This window comes from Ambystoma mexicanum, chromosome 3q (assembly GCF_040938575.1).
Source record: "Ambystoma mexicanum isolate Mex_15411 chromosome 3q, UKY_AmexF1_1, whole genome shotgun sequence".
In the NCBI taxonomy this organism is placed as follows: domain Eukaryota; kingdom Metazoa; phylum Chordata; class Amphibia; order Caudata; family Ambystomatidae; genus Ambystoma; species Ambystoma mexicanum.
In genome coordinates this window covers 1121609328-1121627138 of record NC_090926.1, presented here as the reverse complement: position 1 = coordinate 1121627138, position 17811 = coordinate 1121609328, and the positions used below count along the sequence as shown (strand labels likewise).

General features: G+C 48.3%; 1 protein-coding gene across 1 annotated transcript in view; it reads right to left on the bottom strand.

Annotated features, from left to right (window-relative positions):
* Positions 1 to 273: 273 nt before the first annotated feature.
* Positions 274 to 17811, bottom strand: part of LOC138448077 (volume-regulated anion channel subunit LRRC8C-like) — a 74316-nt gene continuing 56778 nt past the window's right edge. Inside the window, exon 2 of the mRNA XM_069604618.1 lies at positions 274 to 2724. Coding sequence (XP_069460719.1) covers positions 274 to 2724 — 2451 coding nt within the window. The remainder of the gene's footprint in view (positions 2725 to 17811) is intronic.

Sequence of the window (17811 nt, the reverse complement as noted above, 5' to 3'; positions counted from 1 at the left end):
AGGATAGCTCAGGGGCAACGTGCTCGCCTTGGAAGCAAGACGACGCAGAGTAACACAGGTTCGATTCCCCAAGATGGGCTTAGAATTCTCTGGGTGTTAAGCGCGTTATAAATAACAAATTCCAATTAAAATGTATTACGTAAGCTGTCTGCTAATGTATGAGGCAGGTGCCCGAGGGCAACACTTCACAACAGCTTATTTTTCAGTATTACGATACACATGCACCTGTACCATAACACAGATACATCTCAGTTAAAATAAACTATTAATTGGTCATGCTTCAAAAACATCCTTGCTGGAAATAAATGCAGCATAAAACACATCATTGAAAGTTAGGTTATGTGTGATATTATGTGAAAAAAAATAGTTGACAAACAATAGAAACAAAGTAACTTTTCCAGAAACAAATTCTTTCATACTCACATCTTTGTTCACTGGCTTGTTCTGCAATTGATACCGCACATCAGCGGGCAGTGTAGCGAAAAGTTCTCTTTCCACAAAGAGCTGGGCCTTATTGAGGGCAACACATTTCTCTAATTCTACCGGCAACTTCTCAAGAAGATTTTCCACCAAATTCAGAGCACTTAGTTGAACCAAGGCGCCCACCTGTGGGGGCAAGGTTCTAATCTTATTATGAGAAAGAAGAAGGGTCTGGAGATTAGTGCATGCAAACAACTCCTTTGGCAGCTCAGATATTTTATTATGAGATGCGTTGAAATACTCAAGCCTCTGGAGGTGGCCTATTTCACTTGGAAGCACTGCAATCACATTGTACGAAACATTTAGATGAGTTAACTGCTTCAGATTACAAATGCTGGTATTTAGGGAAGAGAGCAAGTTGTTATTCAGCTGGAGAGTGTTGATGTTACTTATCTTTTCAATGCTTGCTGGAATGCCGACAATGCTATTTTCCGATAATTTGAGGGAAGCCAACTGCTTCAAGTGTTGGCAGCTGGCCAACTCCTCCAGGGATGTTAAATTGTTGTTTGTCAATTCGATTTCTTTCATATTGGTTAAACTAAAAATGGAGCTTGGTATCCTCTCTAGCCTGCAGTCAAGGAGCCTTAGATGTGTTAGATGGGAAAACTTCTTCAGGCTGGCAAGAGAGTGGAACTTGGTGCCCTCATTGTAGATGGTCAAGTGGGTGAGTGTGGCTGCTACGTCTAGGATGGACGAGGGGAGTTTTCCAATGGAAAGTTGTAGATACAAGACCTTGAGTTGCTTTAGGTCCCGAAAGGAATGCAAATAGATAGTGACTTTGTCGATCTGAAGCCGCCCATCTAGGTAGAGCTCCTGAAGATGTAACATGTGATACATCCAGGATGGCAATTCCAGGGCTGAAGAGAAATGCACTCTTAAAACCACTAAATTTTTCTTTAAAAATGCTAGAGCCTGAGTATCCATTTTCACATTTGCATTGTGGAGTCGCAGCTCGCTAAGTACTCTTAGGTTTGTTATAGCAGAAATGATGGTCAGTGATCTAATAAATTCTAATTTTAACACTTCAATTTCATTCACTTCAAACACCTGAATTGGGATTGCGGGAATCATGGAGAGGCGTAACTCTGTTTTTCCCTCGGAATTGATGGAAAGGCACTGTCTCAGTTTCTCCGTTGTCCAGTAATGGTTCAGGTTCACTTGTAGCAACTTAGTCTCACTCACGTCAGACAAGAACACAGCAAATTTCCAGGAATACAATGTATCATATTGGTCAATTAGGTGTAGCAAGAAGGCAAAGTCATTCACCACGTCAGGAATGTCGTTGATGCCGGATTCCATACGAATGGCTTCAAAAGAGTATTCTTTAAGCTTGTGAAAAGATATCCAGTATAAGGTGTATGAACAGGAGCAGCTGTAAATGCATAGGACACACAGGTAACCTATAGAGATCATGCTATACATTCGCCATAAGCCATGGATACAGTAATAGTCTCTGAATCCTGTTATATTTAATGAATCTGTGCAACTGACAATATGTTTCATGCGAGGCGTGTAAACGGCAACATAACATAGAAATACTAATGTTTCCAGAGCTCGTAAAAACGTCTGTCTCTTGTACATCTGGTAAAGAATATCTTTTTCTTCTGTGTGGACACGAAACATCTTCACTTTTTCAAACAAAGCTTTTGCTTGTTCACCTTCTTTTTTATCAAGTATTTTTCCTGATGTTTTATCAACTGCTGCTGCAGGTTTCTTAGATGGTTTGACAATCACGGAAGGCTCTTCAGTAGGCACTCCTGCCTGGCTGGGTTGGACACCATGCTCCACTTTAGTTTCCACCGATAAGGCAGATGATGATGGACTGGAAGAAGTAGGGGTTATCAGTAATGTGTTAACCTGCTGTGGGTATTCCTCAGTGTCCTCATACACTGTCTCAGAAAGGGCCTTTGTGGTCCAAGGGGAATCCAGGCACTTACCCAGCACTGATATGAAATGCTCTATCTTTGAGCTGGTTCCAGGAAATTTGAACCAGAAATTGCTGCTGATGAGAAAGATCATAGAATTTGTTAGTATCAGATAGGCAAAGAACTTTGAATATGTCAAAATGGCATTGTCATAGCACCACTGGTTGATAAGGCCATAATATTGTAGGTCCAATTTAGTTTGGAATCCAGTGTCCCGTTCGTGTTTGATTAGCTCATTCAAGGCGGTCATATTCCACACATTATCTGTTGGGGAGAGTCCTGGAGGCACAGGAAGACAAATCATTTTTTCATATGATACCTATAAATAAGATCAAACATTTCATAATTCAGTATAAGAACTTATAAGAAACTACACTGTCACGGTTTACATTTGAACAACATTGCAATCAGAAGAACTTAATTTCACGCTAACCCTGCTACTGCTAGCCGTTAGCCATTCCTCTATTAATTGTGGTAACTGCTGCATATTAGTTGGACCAGAAACTGCTTCAAAGATGCTTTCATTAAGAACAAATAAGTGATTCAGATTTGTTTCTAAACTTATTTTTATTGGTTTATCATTCCAGTAACATACCATGAATAAACAAAGAAAAAAAAGAAAAACAGCATATTACATTTATTTGTGATCATTGATAACAGATCATTCGGGTCATAGTATCATCAGATCCTTTCTCAGGGGCACACCTAGTGGCATGTTCAATACAGGACTAGGCAATCATCATACATCACCCCTCCTACAAACCCCTCAGGGTCATAGCTATGTCAATCTCAATGCATACCATATGTCTTCTAGAAACTAGTCCATACCCCCATCACACAGACATTCATATTTCACTCAGGGTGGTCTGAAATCCGATGGGAGCCTGAAATAGATCCCATACCTTGCACCATACACTGTAATTACCCTATTTAGGCCCATTAGCCTTTCCGTAATACCCATCTCAGCTTTGAGGTATTTTATACAATTCTAATACCAACTGTCTAGCACTGGCCTCCCGTGCCAATGCATCTCTTAGCCAAAATTAGCCATAAAGAGAGCACCCTATTGAGCACTCTATGCCATTTGCCTTTCCGCTGAGGTACCAGGTCTAGCAGACATATTTTGGGTGTCCGCTTGTACAGAGTTGTAGAAAGCTCACCTAGTTTCTCCGTCACTTGGTTCCAAAAAGTCCTAACCCTGTTGCATGTCCCTCACATATGGAACAATGTCCCAACTTCCCTCTTGCAATGACAACAAGCCTGGCCAGCACCCAGCACTATTTCCTTAACCGTGACTGGAGTGATGTACGTTCTCATAACACATTTATACTGTATCCATTTGCATGGAGTGCTTCTTGTTACCGGTTTCGCATATAGTAATACCTTGGCCCACTCCTTGTCAGTTAACGGTTCCCCCAGATCGCTCACCTATTTGGTGCGAGCTTTGACCACTCCATCTGTCTTAGACTGGTATGATAGCACAGCGAGTATAGTGCTCACTTTGACATCTGTGTAGAGCCTGCTGACGCAGGTTGGAAACCTGGCAGGGCCAAACTCAGCCTTTCATCCTTCCGAGGTCGATAAATGAGCACCACACACCGTGGGTAATAATAAGCAGCGCTCAGATGCCTAAGGGTTCGTAGCACTATATAAATGCTAAATTATTATTAATACCCAACCTTGGCAGCATAAATCCCAGTCACGGGGGTGCTGTTGCACCGAGACTAAGATGGCGGCTCTAGTTTAGAGCTCCTGACACTGGGGGCGATCGGGGCGAAAACGCTCCTGCTTCCATTAATGCTGCAGTTCCTTGAAACAGAAATCAGGCTTCTGATAGATTCAGCAACATTCCAGACCAATCCTGGTTGTGAATGAAGACCGGGACACCGAGAACAGAGACTCGGCATCCCGGCACACGCCAAGCTTCTGTCGCACCCCGGCAGACCAGGCTAACCGACCTGCGTGCCCATTGGGCTGGGTGTGACTCGCATTCATCTGCCGGAGCCCTGCTAATTCTCCTCTCCTCCCCGGGACCACAATCTGCTGCGTGGACACCAATGCCTGAGGCGCTCACCGGTGGCTAATAAGCACTCCCAGCCCCAGCAATGCGAGAATGCATCTGTGCTGCCTGCTGTGCCACCCCTCCGCGCCTTGTGGCGCTCCTACAGGGTTTGCTGCCTGTGACCGCCATGTGCACCCCCCTTGCTGCTGCAGTGAGGGACAAGCTGTGGGATGCCGGAGCTACTCTGCGCTGGTGGATCCCACCCGTCGTACATCACATGGAAGTGGGAGCCCGGTGGGGACCTCGCCCCGACAGAGGTATGAGCAGCCTGCATGCATAAGGCATGACACGCTGGCCCACTTAACTACACAAAGTCTCTCCTTGGCACACACCACAACCCCGGCTCTGCTATCTGGACCCTGCCTATCTGTCCACCTCAATTACCTGGGGTACCAGCCTCTCCAGCCTGCTACCTGGAATATTGGCTGCAACCTCTGAAACACTGACTGGGCCTTGGTTGAGCACGCAGAGCCACCGGCTGGACCTTTGCTGCACCTTGTGGGTGCTTCCTGTGTGGCCACAGTGGATGCTTGCCCTCCTCGGACCAGCACCCTTGGTGGAGCGTTACTTTTTGCCCCAGCAAAATAAACCAACCTATGCCCAACAGCAGGCACTGGGTGGCACACTGCTACACCACTGATACCCGTGCTTGCTGAGTTTTACTCTATTCTAAGCCTGAACTCTTCTGGGATACCCTACGACCTCTGCCTACTACACTGTGCGGGGCCTGTCCCCCCCTTTAAAGAACAAGGGCCTGTATACATGGACGGACATTGCACTCGTAATTATGCTGCCATAAGCCCTGGGAGTGCCTCCTGTGCTCCCCACGGAATATCAGGGCCCTCTGGACCACTATTGTTACCCTGCTACAGTTAATTGCTTTGGCCACACGACACAGCCACTGGGACGAGACACTGGCGCCCGGTCAATTGCTGGCGGCACAGCAGCCCACTCCACTGTTTGAGCCTGGATCTGGGATGTGACCCGCTTCCGCTCTGCCCAACCTTGTGTGGCCACCCAAACCTCGGTACAGGAGCATGCAAATCTCCCTTACACCGCTGCTGCAGGGTGGTGCGTGACCCCATGGACAGTGCACACGACACAGGTGAACTATAACTGACCTGTGTCACCTACCACTCGAGGTGTGCTTTCGGCCCATGGTCCGCTGCCCCAGAGTGCTTGCCATATGACCAAGGGGGTGGCAAAAATCAACGCTCCATAAATCAATATTTCAAATCCGCCCCAAGTCATCGGCAACTAGCGGATCATCCACAGACATGGATATGGCAGCATTCCCAATTGAACCCACTAGAATCTCAACGAAAGACAGTGTGCATTCAGGAGGGGTTCGCCAAAGTGCATAGCAAGCTTAATGACATGACCACCACCATTGACTCTATAAAAACCTGTATTGGCAAAACTGACCTTCGACTGGCGGAGACCGAAAGACATGTGGGCACTTTGAAGGATGATGCATCCACCATGAGGAGTGAGCTTGCCACTCTGTCCAGGCGGGTGCTGTCAATGGAGAAGATGAATGATGACCTGGAGTCAAGTGGATAGAGCCTACCCTGGTACCACTCCTGGGAAGTCCAACGTCTCCACAATTTGCAATAGAGCAGGTTGACAGATCCCTAGCACCTAGGCCCAGACCCAAGGTGACTCCATGGCCCTCATTACGACCCAGGCGGTAAGTTACCGCCTGGGTCGTACCCTTACCACCATGGCGTAAACTATGTTTACGCCATGGTGGTTGGCGGATTTACCGCCCCATTCCAAGGTGAGTGGGGCGGTAAATCCCCATTTCCCATTTTACCCTTCCCCATTCCCATTTTCGCCCCATAGGGCATAATGGGAATGGGGAAAGGCGATAATTACGGCACCGTAAATTACGGTGCCGTAATTATCGCCAAGGTCCCTTTGCGGCATGGATTTTAATGGCTGCAAAAAAGCAGCCGTTAAAAGCCATCCCGCAAAGGGAACCTTGTAATCAGGCGTTAAGGGTCGGCGCCGTTTACGGCGCCGTAAACCCCTTAACGCCTGAGTCAGAATGAGGGCCCATGACCCATCATTACCCACATTCTCAACTACCGCGACCGTGATGCGCTTCTCCGTGCGGCTTGCAAGCAGGGAGACTTGATGTTGGGCTCTAACAGGATACAGATCTACCCTGCCTTCTTGGTGGCCGTCCAACAAGAAAGAAAATCCTTCTTGGCGGTCAAGAAACGTCTCGGTGATGGCATTGCGTGTCGAATGGAGCAACAAAACATTCTTTTTCACATTGCGCGACAAGGCCATGAAGTTCCATGATGAGGCCTTGCCAGCACCCTGACCACTGCAGACTCTACCCAGATTGGGCCTTGGAGGAGCGTTTGGCTCCCTTTCATATTTCCACACCCTGCGGTTTGCATCTCCCAAGTTTCTAGGTGGGTGGGGGAGGAGGCGGTGAGGGAAGGTTAGGGGGTATTAAAGTTGATAAAATTGCATTTGACATGCACAATGCTCACATACAATGGAAAGAGGATTGGGGGCCGACTGCCAGTGTGGGAGGGGCTGGACCTCGACGACATGAGGGCGCATAATACAGGCTACTTCACACCCATATGGGAGATATAACTTGCCTAAATTGGAATGTCCGGGGTCTGGGTAGCCCGATTAAGTGGCGGAAATTACACTTATATGTTGAGAGACATATAGTCAAAATCCTATACCTAAAAGAGACCCGTGCCCTCTCACCAGTTTGCAAAGGATTTGCCATACATTGGGGGAAAAATCGATTTTATACATCCTACTCTACACAAGTTAGGGGGGTCATGATACTGATACACCGATCTATCCCATTTTAGTGCCACCATGCGGGAACGGACCCGCTTGGCAGATAAGTGTTGGTATATGGGACTCTTGCAGGCAGGGAGATTCTATTGATTAATATATATGGTCCCAATGTCGATGATCCTCAATTCTATGAAGACATCTTGCATGAGCTGGCTCGATATCCACTGGTTCCCATCCTGTGTGGGGGAGGGAGATATTTTAACACCTGGACTTGGAGTTGGATTGATCCACGCACACTCACGGAGCCCCCATCCGAGCTGCTTCCACTATCAAAGAGGGTATGAATTCTCTTGAACTCGTGGATGCTTGGCGAGCACTGCACACTACTGCTCACGCATGCACTTTCTACTCATCCGTCCATGACTCTCTCTCTCTCCTATTACCATGTGGATCATCTCTAACACATTGCTCAGTGGGGTTGGGAATGTTGCCATGCTTCCTCAAACCTATTCTGATCATTCACTGGTTATCATCTCCCTGACCCTGCGCCTACTCTCTAGACCTCGTACCAATTGGAACTTTAAACCATTAGCCCTGCAAGATGTAGCGTTCGCATCCACTATTGATGAGCATGTACATTTGTTTTTTTGATAAATATGCAGGCTCAATGTCCTCGTCTGGTACACTCTGGGAAGCCTTCAAGGTTTACATTCGGGGTCGTGATGTCGACAAAGTTTAGTGTCCTCAAGGCAATTCGACAAGGTATAACATAGTGGGAGAATAAGCTAAGTGAACTAGAGCGAGCACTACCTGGCAGCCACCCCACGACCACAATCACACAGATTAAAGAGGCTGTGGATGCCTTTAGAACTCAAGCAGAATGTGAAGTGAAATTCTTTAATACCCCATAGGCCGTTAAGAAATGCGGAGAGGGAGACAAGCCTGGGAAGTTGCTTGCTTGCATGACACGGCAAGAAGGCGGTGGTGGCTGTATCCTATTCATACGAGACACATCAGGCACCCTGGTCCATACTCCTGCGGCCATTAATGGGGTTTACGTGGGGTTCTATCAGGATCTCTACACTAACAAACACACATGTACGCGGGAAGAGATTGATGCGTTTCTCGACACACTCCCACACAGTCAAATATCATTAGATAGCAAGGCCCTTGTGGATCTCCCTGTCTCGATAGTTGACATTACTCTGGCAATTGACCACCTGCCAACTGGGAAAGACCCAGGCACAGATGGCCTAACCGCTAAATTCTATAAGCGTTACAAATAAACTCTTGCTCCATACCTCCTTCAGGTCTGGCAGGAGTCACTTGAGTCCCAGTCACTTCCAGGCAATATGCGAGAAGCAGTCATCAGGGTTCTGTTGAAACAAGGTAAACACAATGCAGCTCATATCGCCCCCTGTCCATAATCAATACGGAGGTGAAAATATTTGCGAAGATTTTGGCCACTCGGTTGAGGCCTGTTATGCCTACATTGTCCATTATGATCAATCGGGATTCATCCCTGGCAGATCCACGGCTCTTAACCTCTGGCGTCTCTTAAATATACTGGTGCAGATTGACCCTAAGACGTATGCGGTAGTGGCCACGATCGATGTCCAAAAGGCATTCAATTTAGTCTCCTGGCAATTCATGTATTCTGTATTGGTGAGGTACGATTTGGTCAGGTGTTCCTGAAGGCCTTACATCTCCTTTATGCTGCTACGGTGGCTAGGGTCAGTACGAACGGGCTACTCTCTGTACCGTACACGATAGATTGTGGCACCCGTCAAAGCTGTCCCCTGTTGCCACTAATCTTTGCCATTGTAATTGAACCCCTGGCAGATTTTATTAGACTTAAACATTATATATACATTCGGAACCCACAGGAACATCTAAGCCCTATTATGATAGATATCCTGAATTTCAGGGAGATGTCGAGTCTTTTGAGTGAACAGCAGTAAATCCGAACTTTTTCTGTTAACTGAAACTACCAACCGCCTGCAAACCTACATGGGTTTAAATGGGCTCCGACAACTATACGCTACCTGGGTGTGATGGTGGCCAGACAGGTCCCTGTGCTGTATGACTGCAACTATAACACATACATGACTCAGCTGCAAGCTAAACGTACGAGCTGGGCCCATCACAATAGCAGGCAAGATTGTATTTTTTTTTTTAAATATATTTTATCAGTTTCATAACATGAGATAACAATAAAGCATCAGTGGAAATATATCAGGCGTATCAAAAGTAAAGTCCCCAACTCCCCTCCACCCATCCCTCCCCTTCCCCTCCAAGACCACGGTCAGTTCACTGTTTCTTATGAGTCCGTGCCAGGGGCTGGGTCGCTTTCCCTGTTTGGCTCACCTTCCTGCGACTCAGGAAGGAGCAGGGGTGTTGTTAAGGCCACCCAACGGTGTAGCTCCTCGCTAGAATCAAGTCTCTGCACTTGGATCGCTGTCTCCCATGCTGCGGTTTCAGCTGTGATCCACTTGGCAAGATCACCCCACCACAGGGGCATAGGCGGGCCCCAAGGGCTTTTCCACCCCATGGCTATGCGCCTTTTGGCCGTAATATATATAAGGTCTCTAAGCTTATTCAGGGATTTATTCCTCCTGTTGCGCCTATATCTGCCCAGGATACATGCTGAGGGTTCTTCCACTTCAATATCAGTGTCAGCACCGGCCACTCTGTCCTTCACTTGTGACCAGAACTCTCTAATCACAGGGCATCCCCAGAACATGTGGGCCATACCAACCTTGGGTTCACTGCATTTGGGACATAATTGGGTGCTTGCACCGGTAAATCTTGAAATAGCTTCTGGGGTGAGGTACGCTCTGTTCAAAATATACAGTTGAATGAGCTGTAAGCGGGCGTTTCAGGAGATTCTTTTGTGGTAGTGGGTTATATCATCCCAGTCTTTGTCCTCAAAAACAAGGCTTAGTTCGGTCTCCCACCTGTTCCGGCATTTGAGGTCTTCTTTGGTGGAGCCCCACAGAAGGGCCTCGTAGATACGTGAGGTTTCGTGTCCCCCCTCAGCAGCGTTTAGTATCGTTTCGATGCATTCGTTTTCCACGGTCTGGTCGACAGCGACAGGCCATCTGCTATTTAGGGCCTGTATGACCACTCTATGCAACAGAAATTGCCCGGCCGGGAGGCCCGTGGCAATGAAGAGATCCGGGAAGGCCAAAACCTCCTGTTCTTGGATCAAGTCCCCCAGTGTAGCCACCCCGAAGGGCTCCCATTTTGTACGAGTCTCGAGTTGCCCCCAGGAATGACTGGTCATAAGTTCTGCAATGGGGATCTGTGGGGAGTACGGATCTACGGACCCAACTAGCTTGCAGGCCCTTTTCCAGAGTCGGATCCCCAACTGGACAAGGTAAGGGCAATGTTCGAGGGGATTCTTTCTAGTCCACAGCAAGTCTCTAAGAAGCAGCTGGGGGAGGGCCGGCTGGAGGAGGCGAGTCTCTGTTGTGCATTCTTCGGCCATCCACCGCACAATGTGTCTTAATTGGCTAGCAAGGAAGTAGAGTTCGAAATTGGGGATCTTCAGCCCGCCCCTCTCGTATGGTCTCTGGAGGGTTTCCAATGCCACCCTGTGCCTGCCTTCCTGCCAAAGGAAGCCCCTACAGAGTTTGTTGAGGTTCTTAAAAAACGAGGGGGGGATGTAGAAGGGAACGTTAGTGAAGTTATGCAATAGGCAGGGTAGGGCGACCATTTTAAGGAGGCCCGCCCTCCCGGCCATTGAAAGTGGGAGCCGCCCCCAAAATTCCATGGATTTTAAGAGGGAGTCCTTGGCTTTAACGGTGTTAAGGATATGTTCCGTGCCGGGGTTTCGATGTATAGTGATCCCCAAATATTTGAAAGATGTCGGCTGCCATTCGAGGTCCAGAGGGGGGAGAGAACCATATTCTTCACTGTGTAGTGCAGCTAGGGGGTAGAGGCAAGATTTACTCTTATTAATCTGAATCCCGGTGTGCTTATGAAAGCAGTCCAGGGTTTCAAGGATGTAGGGCAGGAGGTGTTCGGGGTCTTTTAAGTACAAGAGAGTGTCATCGGCATACATAGAGACGATGTCCATTCCATTTATTTGAATGCCCCCATCTCCATATTCCTGTCTCAGGTAGGCTGCTACAGGCTCCGCGGCAATACTGTACAACATGGGGGACAGAGGGCAGCCCTGCCGTGTGCCCCGGTGTAGGGACCACTTTGCGGAATAGGTTCTGTTGGTGAGTACCCTTGCAGTGGGGTTGGCATAGACCAGCTGGGTCCATTTCAGAAATATAGGTCCTATTCCCATCTTTGTCATGGTAGCATATAGCCATTCCCACCCCACGGAATCAAAAGCTTTGGTGGCGTCCAGGGACGCCACTGCAAGTTTCTGAGGCCTTCCCTCGGTACTAAAAATAACGTGATGTAACCTACGCAGGTTCTCAGTGATGGATCGTCCGGAGACATATCCAGTTTGGTCTTGATGAATCAACAGTGGGATCACTCTGCGTAGTCTGTTAGCGAGCAATGCTGTGAGGATCTTACAGTCTATGTTTAGCATGGAGAGGGGCCTGTATGAGCCGCAATCTGCCCCGTCCTTCCCTGGTTTGAGTAGGGGTATTATCACAGCCTCGCTCCTGGAGTCCAGGAGGACACCACGCTCGAAGGCCTCATTATAGACCTGGCCCAATATAGGGGCGAGCATTTCCTCGTAGGTCTTATAGAACTCCCCGGGGAGGCCATCCGAGCCCGGGGTTTTCCCAGCTGGTAGCGATCTAATTACCACCCTGACCTCATCGGGAGTGACAGGCTCTTCAAGGGTCTCAGCCATGTGTGAGTCTAATTTGGGCAAGTTGATGACGTCAAGGGCGTCTACGATCCCTGTGTCAGAGAGGGGTGGGGGGTCTCAGAGTACAAGTTGCGATAGAAGTTACAGAAGACCGAATTAATTTCCTGTTGGGTATGCACGGCAGTGCCGTCAGGTGTGAGTATGTGGCAAATGGGTGGCCTGGGGGTTTCCCTTTTATAGAGCCAGGCCAAGAGTTTCCCGGGTTTGTCCCCCAGGGTGTGGATTCTTTCCGTGTGTTTGGCGTAACTTAGTTTACCTAGGGCTTCCCAGTGCGTTAGGCAGGTCTGTCTAAGTTCGGTGATTCTTAGTAAATGATCAGGGGATGAGTCAGCCCTACACTCAAGGGCACCCAGGTCTCTCTCGGCCCACTCTAACAGGGTTGTGAAGGATCTCTGGGCACCCCCAACTGCTGCGATCATCTCACCCCTCATGACTACCTTGTATGCCTCCCAGGTGGTACTCATGTATTTAACGCTATGTAGATTGTTCTGCCAATATTCTTCAGTACTATCTCTTATGCGTTCCCTGAACGCTGTATCAAGTAGAGCTTCGGCTCTCAATTTCCATGTGGGAATGGGGGGTTTTGGCGGGAACACCTCCCAGGTGACCAACAGGGGAGAGTGGTCGGATAGTACCCTCGGCAAATAATGCGCATCAACAAATGCGGACTGTTGAGCTTGGCTAAGAAAAACATAGTCTAGCCTGGTATGCACGGCATGTGGTGGGGAATAGAAGGAAAACTCACGTTGCTCGAGGTGCTGGTCCCTCCAAATATCAATGAGTTGCAATTGTTGGACTCATTTGGAAAGTATTTTGGCTGGAGGGGAGGGGCGATCGTGTTTATTGTCGGATCTATCTAGTAGGGGGTCTAGGGTACAGTTATGGTCGCCTCCCCATATCATAATTCTGTCCATATATGGGGTGAGCCGTGTATAGAGGGAGTGGAAGAAGACAGTCGCGTCGTGGTTGGGTGCGTAAGTACTGACCAGGCATACATCTTTGCCCTCGATAGAGCCACAAACCGCAACCATCCTCCCCTCATTGTCTGATTTAGTACTAGTAAGCCTGAAGGGGACCATAGGGGCAATCCAGATCAGAACCCCTCTGGCATAGGAGGAGTAAGCGGAACCCACTAGGGTGCCACGCCAGGCTTTGGCCAGGGCATCAAGCTTTTTGGCAGTTAGGTGAGTCTCTTGAAGCATGGCAATTCCGACCTTGCATCTCCTCAAGTAGGATTGGACTCGTCGTTGTTTGACAAAGCTGTTCAGGCCTCTGACGTTCCAAGTAATGATCTTCACTGCGTCAGCCATGGGTGATGCGTGGACGGCCCTGTGGGGCCAACAGGACTCGGGGTTTATAACAAACCCAACCGTGGGTGCAACTTCCCAGGTTCCCGCCCCCCTTGAACATTAAACTTCCCTGAGGCGATCTTGCGCCGTCTCTCGGCCTTTGAGGTATAGCAACGGGCTTGCTGTATGTGAAATTCCTCTGCGGTCTTGGAGTTTCCCGTTTCAATGTCCCAACTTTAATATCAACAACCCATTTCCCACCCCCCAATAACTGTAAACTCCCAAAACTTTGAACAGGTCCAGCGGGGTTTCCCCCGTTATGATTGTCCCGTGTCCGCTCCGTTGGACCATTCATTGGTCTTCGGGTGCCCTACGGGCTGGTAAGAGTACCCTAAAGGAACACCTAGGGGGTGGAGAGACGATTGTGTCCGGTGCCTCCTTGGAGAGGATCATTCTAGCTGTGCTAGGCTTCATCATTCTACAATTGGGCTATTGTGGGTGGTAGGATTTTCTTGAGCTTGGTAGATGGGGGGTTAGTGTGGTCTCCTTGTCTTGTCTTCGATGTCCGGAAGTTGCTGTCCATCCATCCAATCACGTGCTTGGGCCGGTGTGTCGAACAGGTGGGCTTTGTTGTTGTGTATGACTTTCAATCTAGAAGGGTATAGCAACATGTATCGCAAACCCGCTGCTTTCAGTCTGGCCTTTGTATATATGAATTGCGCTCTCTTCATTTGGACCTGGAAGCAGGCAAGATTGTACTTCTTAAAATGCCAGTCCTTCCTAAACTGCTATACCTGTTCCTTAATATACCACTGTGGCCTGGGCGTCCCTTCTTTCAGGAATTGGAGAGCGAGATCTGCAAATTCGTGTGGCACTCCGGAGCGGTACGACTGAGGTGGGGCACATTAACGCAACCATTTGACAGGGGAGGGTTTGCAGCTCCTGATTTTGAATTCTACTGGATAGGTGCACAGGCACAGTATGCACCCCTTTGGTTTAGTGATAACCCACCCCCTCTGCATGCATTACTAGAGAGACAGTCGGTGGGAGGCAGAGACCTGTGTTCACTGGTTCTGCCCGATGCGTTTGCCGATGATTGCTGCTTCTACAATGCTAGTGTCACTGCGCTTGCCTGGCGCAAAATCTGGAGGGCAGTTGATGCACAGGCCCCTTTTGACGAGGATTTTCCGCCATGGAATTGTATCCCATCTCTTCCCCAGGCCGATCCCGGTGTGTAGGCAATATGGTCATAACAGGGGTTCCAGACAGTGGGGTCCCTGTACCCGGATGATAACTTTATCCTAACCTCTGACGCCCCAGGGTTCACACGAGGTACGTCCTCTCAATGGCTGCAATATGAAGGCCTGCGGCAAGCATGCAAGAAACAGTGAAGTTGCTTCCCAACCTAACCCGAGAACAATACACTACTAGGGTTTATACTGACAGCGGGGGACAGTCGTAGCCGAGTGTCATCTCTATATCACTTAATTAAACATGTTAATTAAACATGTTCGGGCACAGTACATCACATAACATGCACTAAATCGGAGAAGGATCGCCAACTTGATGTAATGGATGAGCTCTGGGTCGCTATGTGTGCATAGACCCAAAAGGTATAATTGTATTCCCGTTTTCGACTGATACAACTTAAAGTGCTCCACAGGTACCATTGTACTCCGAACAGAATACATATGTTTACAAATGCTGGATACTTTCATATGATGTGGCACTGCGCCGGCTGCCCGCGGCTGGCGACCTTTTGGGGAAATGTGTGTGCAACATTATCCGAAATAACTGACACTGATGCCCCCCCCCCGTTCCAATACTATGCCTGTTTCACTTTCCGGATTCAATATTTGGCATTGTTACTAAATTGGTGCGGCTCTGTCTCCTTCTGGCTAAGCGCTGTATTCTGTTGCACTGAACAAGCCCCCATGCTCCCAACAGAGACCACTGGCTGAAGGATGTAACATGGGCTAATGAGATGGTGGAACAGTGGACACATATGCAACCGACTGAATCATGACCGAGAGACATTTGGAACCCCTTTAGACTATGGGGGTCATTAAGAGAGCGGCGGTAAGGGGTTAATGGCACCGGTAAGGACGCTGGTGCCGTTAACCCCTTACCGCCGCATTCTGAGGTCCCTTAGCGGCTCCCACTAAGGGACCAGGGAGCTAATAACGGGCCCTTTAAGTTATTAGCTCCCTCCCCATGGGGATGGGTTTTTTGAATGGGGACTTACTGGGTCCTCCAAGGTTGGAATGACCCGGTAAATCCACATTCAAGGAACCCGGACCCAGACACGACTTTGGAGGCAGCCATGGTGCTAATAGCACCATGGCTGCCTCCAAACTCGTAATGACCCCATATATCTCTCAAGTCTGGAGACAAAGGCAGACAAGACTCAGTCACAATATTCGGCTTGAACTCCCCCCTTGGATATATGCCCCTGATGCAGGAACCATGTCCAACCACCTTCCCACAAACTCATTGTCACCTTGGTGAACTATGCATTACTTGATTCTGTGCTCTGGTGTTCCCTCATCTTTATTGACTCTGTAATGGCTACTCTACTGTGTTGTGCACTGTCAAGTGCGTGAATAAAGAAAGTTAAAACAAATAAAAATAAAAATCCCAGTCACGCTTCTATCACCCTCTGTCAGTCATCACAGCGTGTTATTAAAAGCATGCACCGCAGGTCTCGTAGGGAACCACTCCCATAGGTTTCCAATGGTAGCCATCAATTAAGCATACTCCAGAAAGTTAAGTCGTGTGTCAGTGTACTGATCCCAAAATTTGTTATATGAAAGCGCTGCTTCTTCACTATATATGTCCCTCACATGACAGCCTGACCCATCCGAAACACGAATGAATCACTTTTACCTCTTATGGTGTATCCCAATCTACTGCTTGACATGTTCATTTCAGACAGGAATGGTAATTACTGACTTGGCAGTCTCGTCACCTGCCATCATACCCGTATACACCTGGTCACTGGGGTGGCAATAATCTTCAGTTCCTGCTTTCTCCCATGAGTTCAAAAAGCTGCGTTGGTTTGCATATGTTTACGATCAATTCGGTAATGGCATCCTCATGTGGATGTATAAACAAATCCACCAAGTGCTGTAACGTATCTGTCCAATAGTAGGTCTTAAAGTCTGGTACACCTATTACCCCCCGCCCCCTGCCACCGGTAGGTAATTGCAGCGTCAGCAGGGCAATTCTCAAACTTCCTACCTTCCAGATCAAATTTCCTAGTATCGCATGGATCCGGGAGAAATACCCATTAGAGATAAGCATTGGCATCACCGAAATACATACATTGGTTTGGCAGTGCTATCATTTTCACAACTGCTATCTGTCCCAGTGCACAGGGAAGGGAAGTTCCTCCAGGGCTGACCAGGCCTGAGCCACCTCGACAGAGTGCTGGACTCCAGAGGCAGGTAAAGTCCACAATGTGTCAGGGACCCGCAGTGGTGCTGTTTGCGAGTAGCTGGGGCTGCGAAGTGCCGCTGGTCTGAATTGCGCCCGTTGCTGCCAGCCTTCGAGTCGTAGTGCAGGAGACCCCCGACGTCCTCCCTCTTGTCCCCGCGGCTGGCGCCGGGAACAATAGGAACTGCAGCAGGAGCAGAGGCCAGCTGGAACCATTTCTTCGGATCTAAGGTGCTGTGAACTAGGGGTTACTTATCTCTTTTGTGTGTGTAGCTTGCTTGCTCTCACTGGAGACTTGCATTGGCTGCCCTTTGCAGGGTTGATTGCAGCTTTGACCTTCACAGGCCTCCCAGCTTGTGGCCCAACAGTGATGTCTTTTTACAACAAAACTATCTTTAACATTGAATAGAAATAGAATAAAAATATGCATCTCTCCTAACAAGGCGACTAACCAACCCAAAAAAAAAAAACTACTCAAAACCTCACCATTCCTCACACACCTCTTACACTCTAACCAAACACAACCATACCTCTTAAAGTTGCAGCAACCTGCACACACTTCACTGCACCACACAGACCTTCAAACAACAGCACATGACGGACTCAGAACCGGATAACACATCAATATGCTCAGCAAACGGTGTAAACCGAACTGAAGCTGGAAACAGTACTTCACAGCTCCCTTGCTGTTCTCCAAACTTTGTCCTATAAACACACCTAAACTTCCTCCCTTTGTTTCAGATCCGCCAGAGCACCAGGGGACCACTCCGGTCGTGATAGTGCATGGTACAAATATACTTTAACATTAACATTAACAAAACTCAGCCAATTTGCCAAACGCTACAAGACTGTGCTCCACATTCCTCTGAAACACCCAATCCCAATTAGCGGTGATATTAATGCAAGGTACTCAATGCTGCCAGACAGAATTTCCATTCCCATGTGTGCCAGGTTTCCAGCGACCACCTCTGGCAGTGTTTATATGGCAGATTTATATTTGATAAC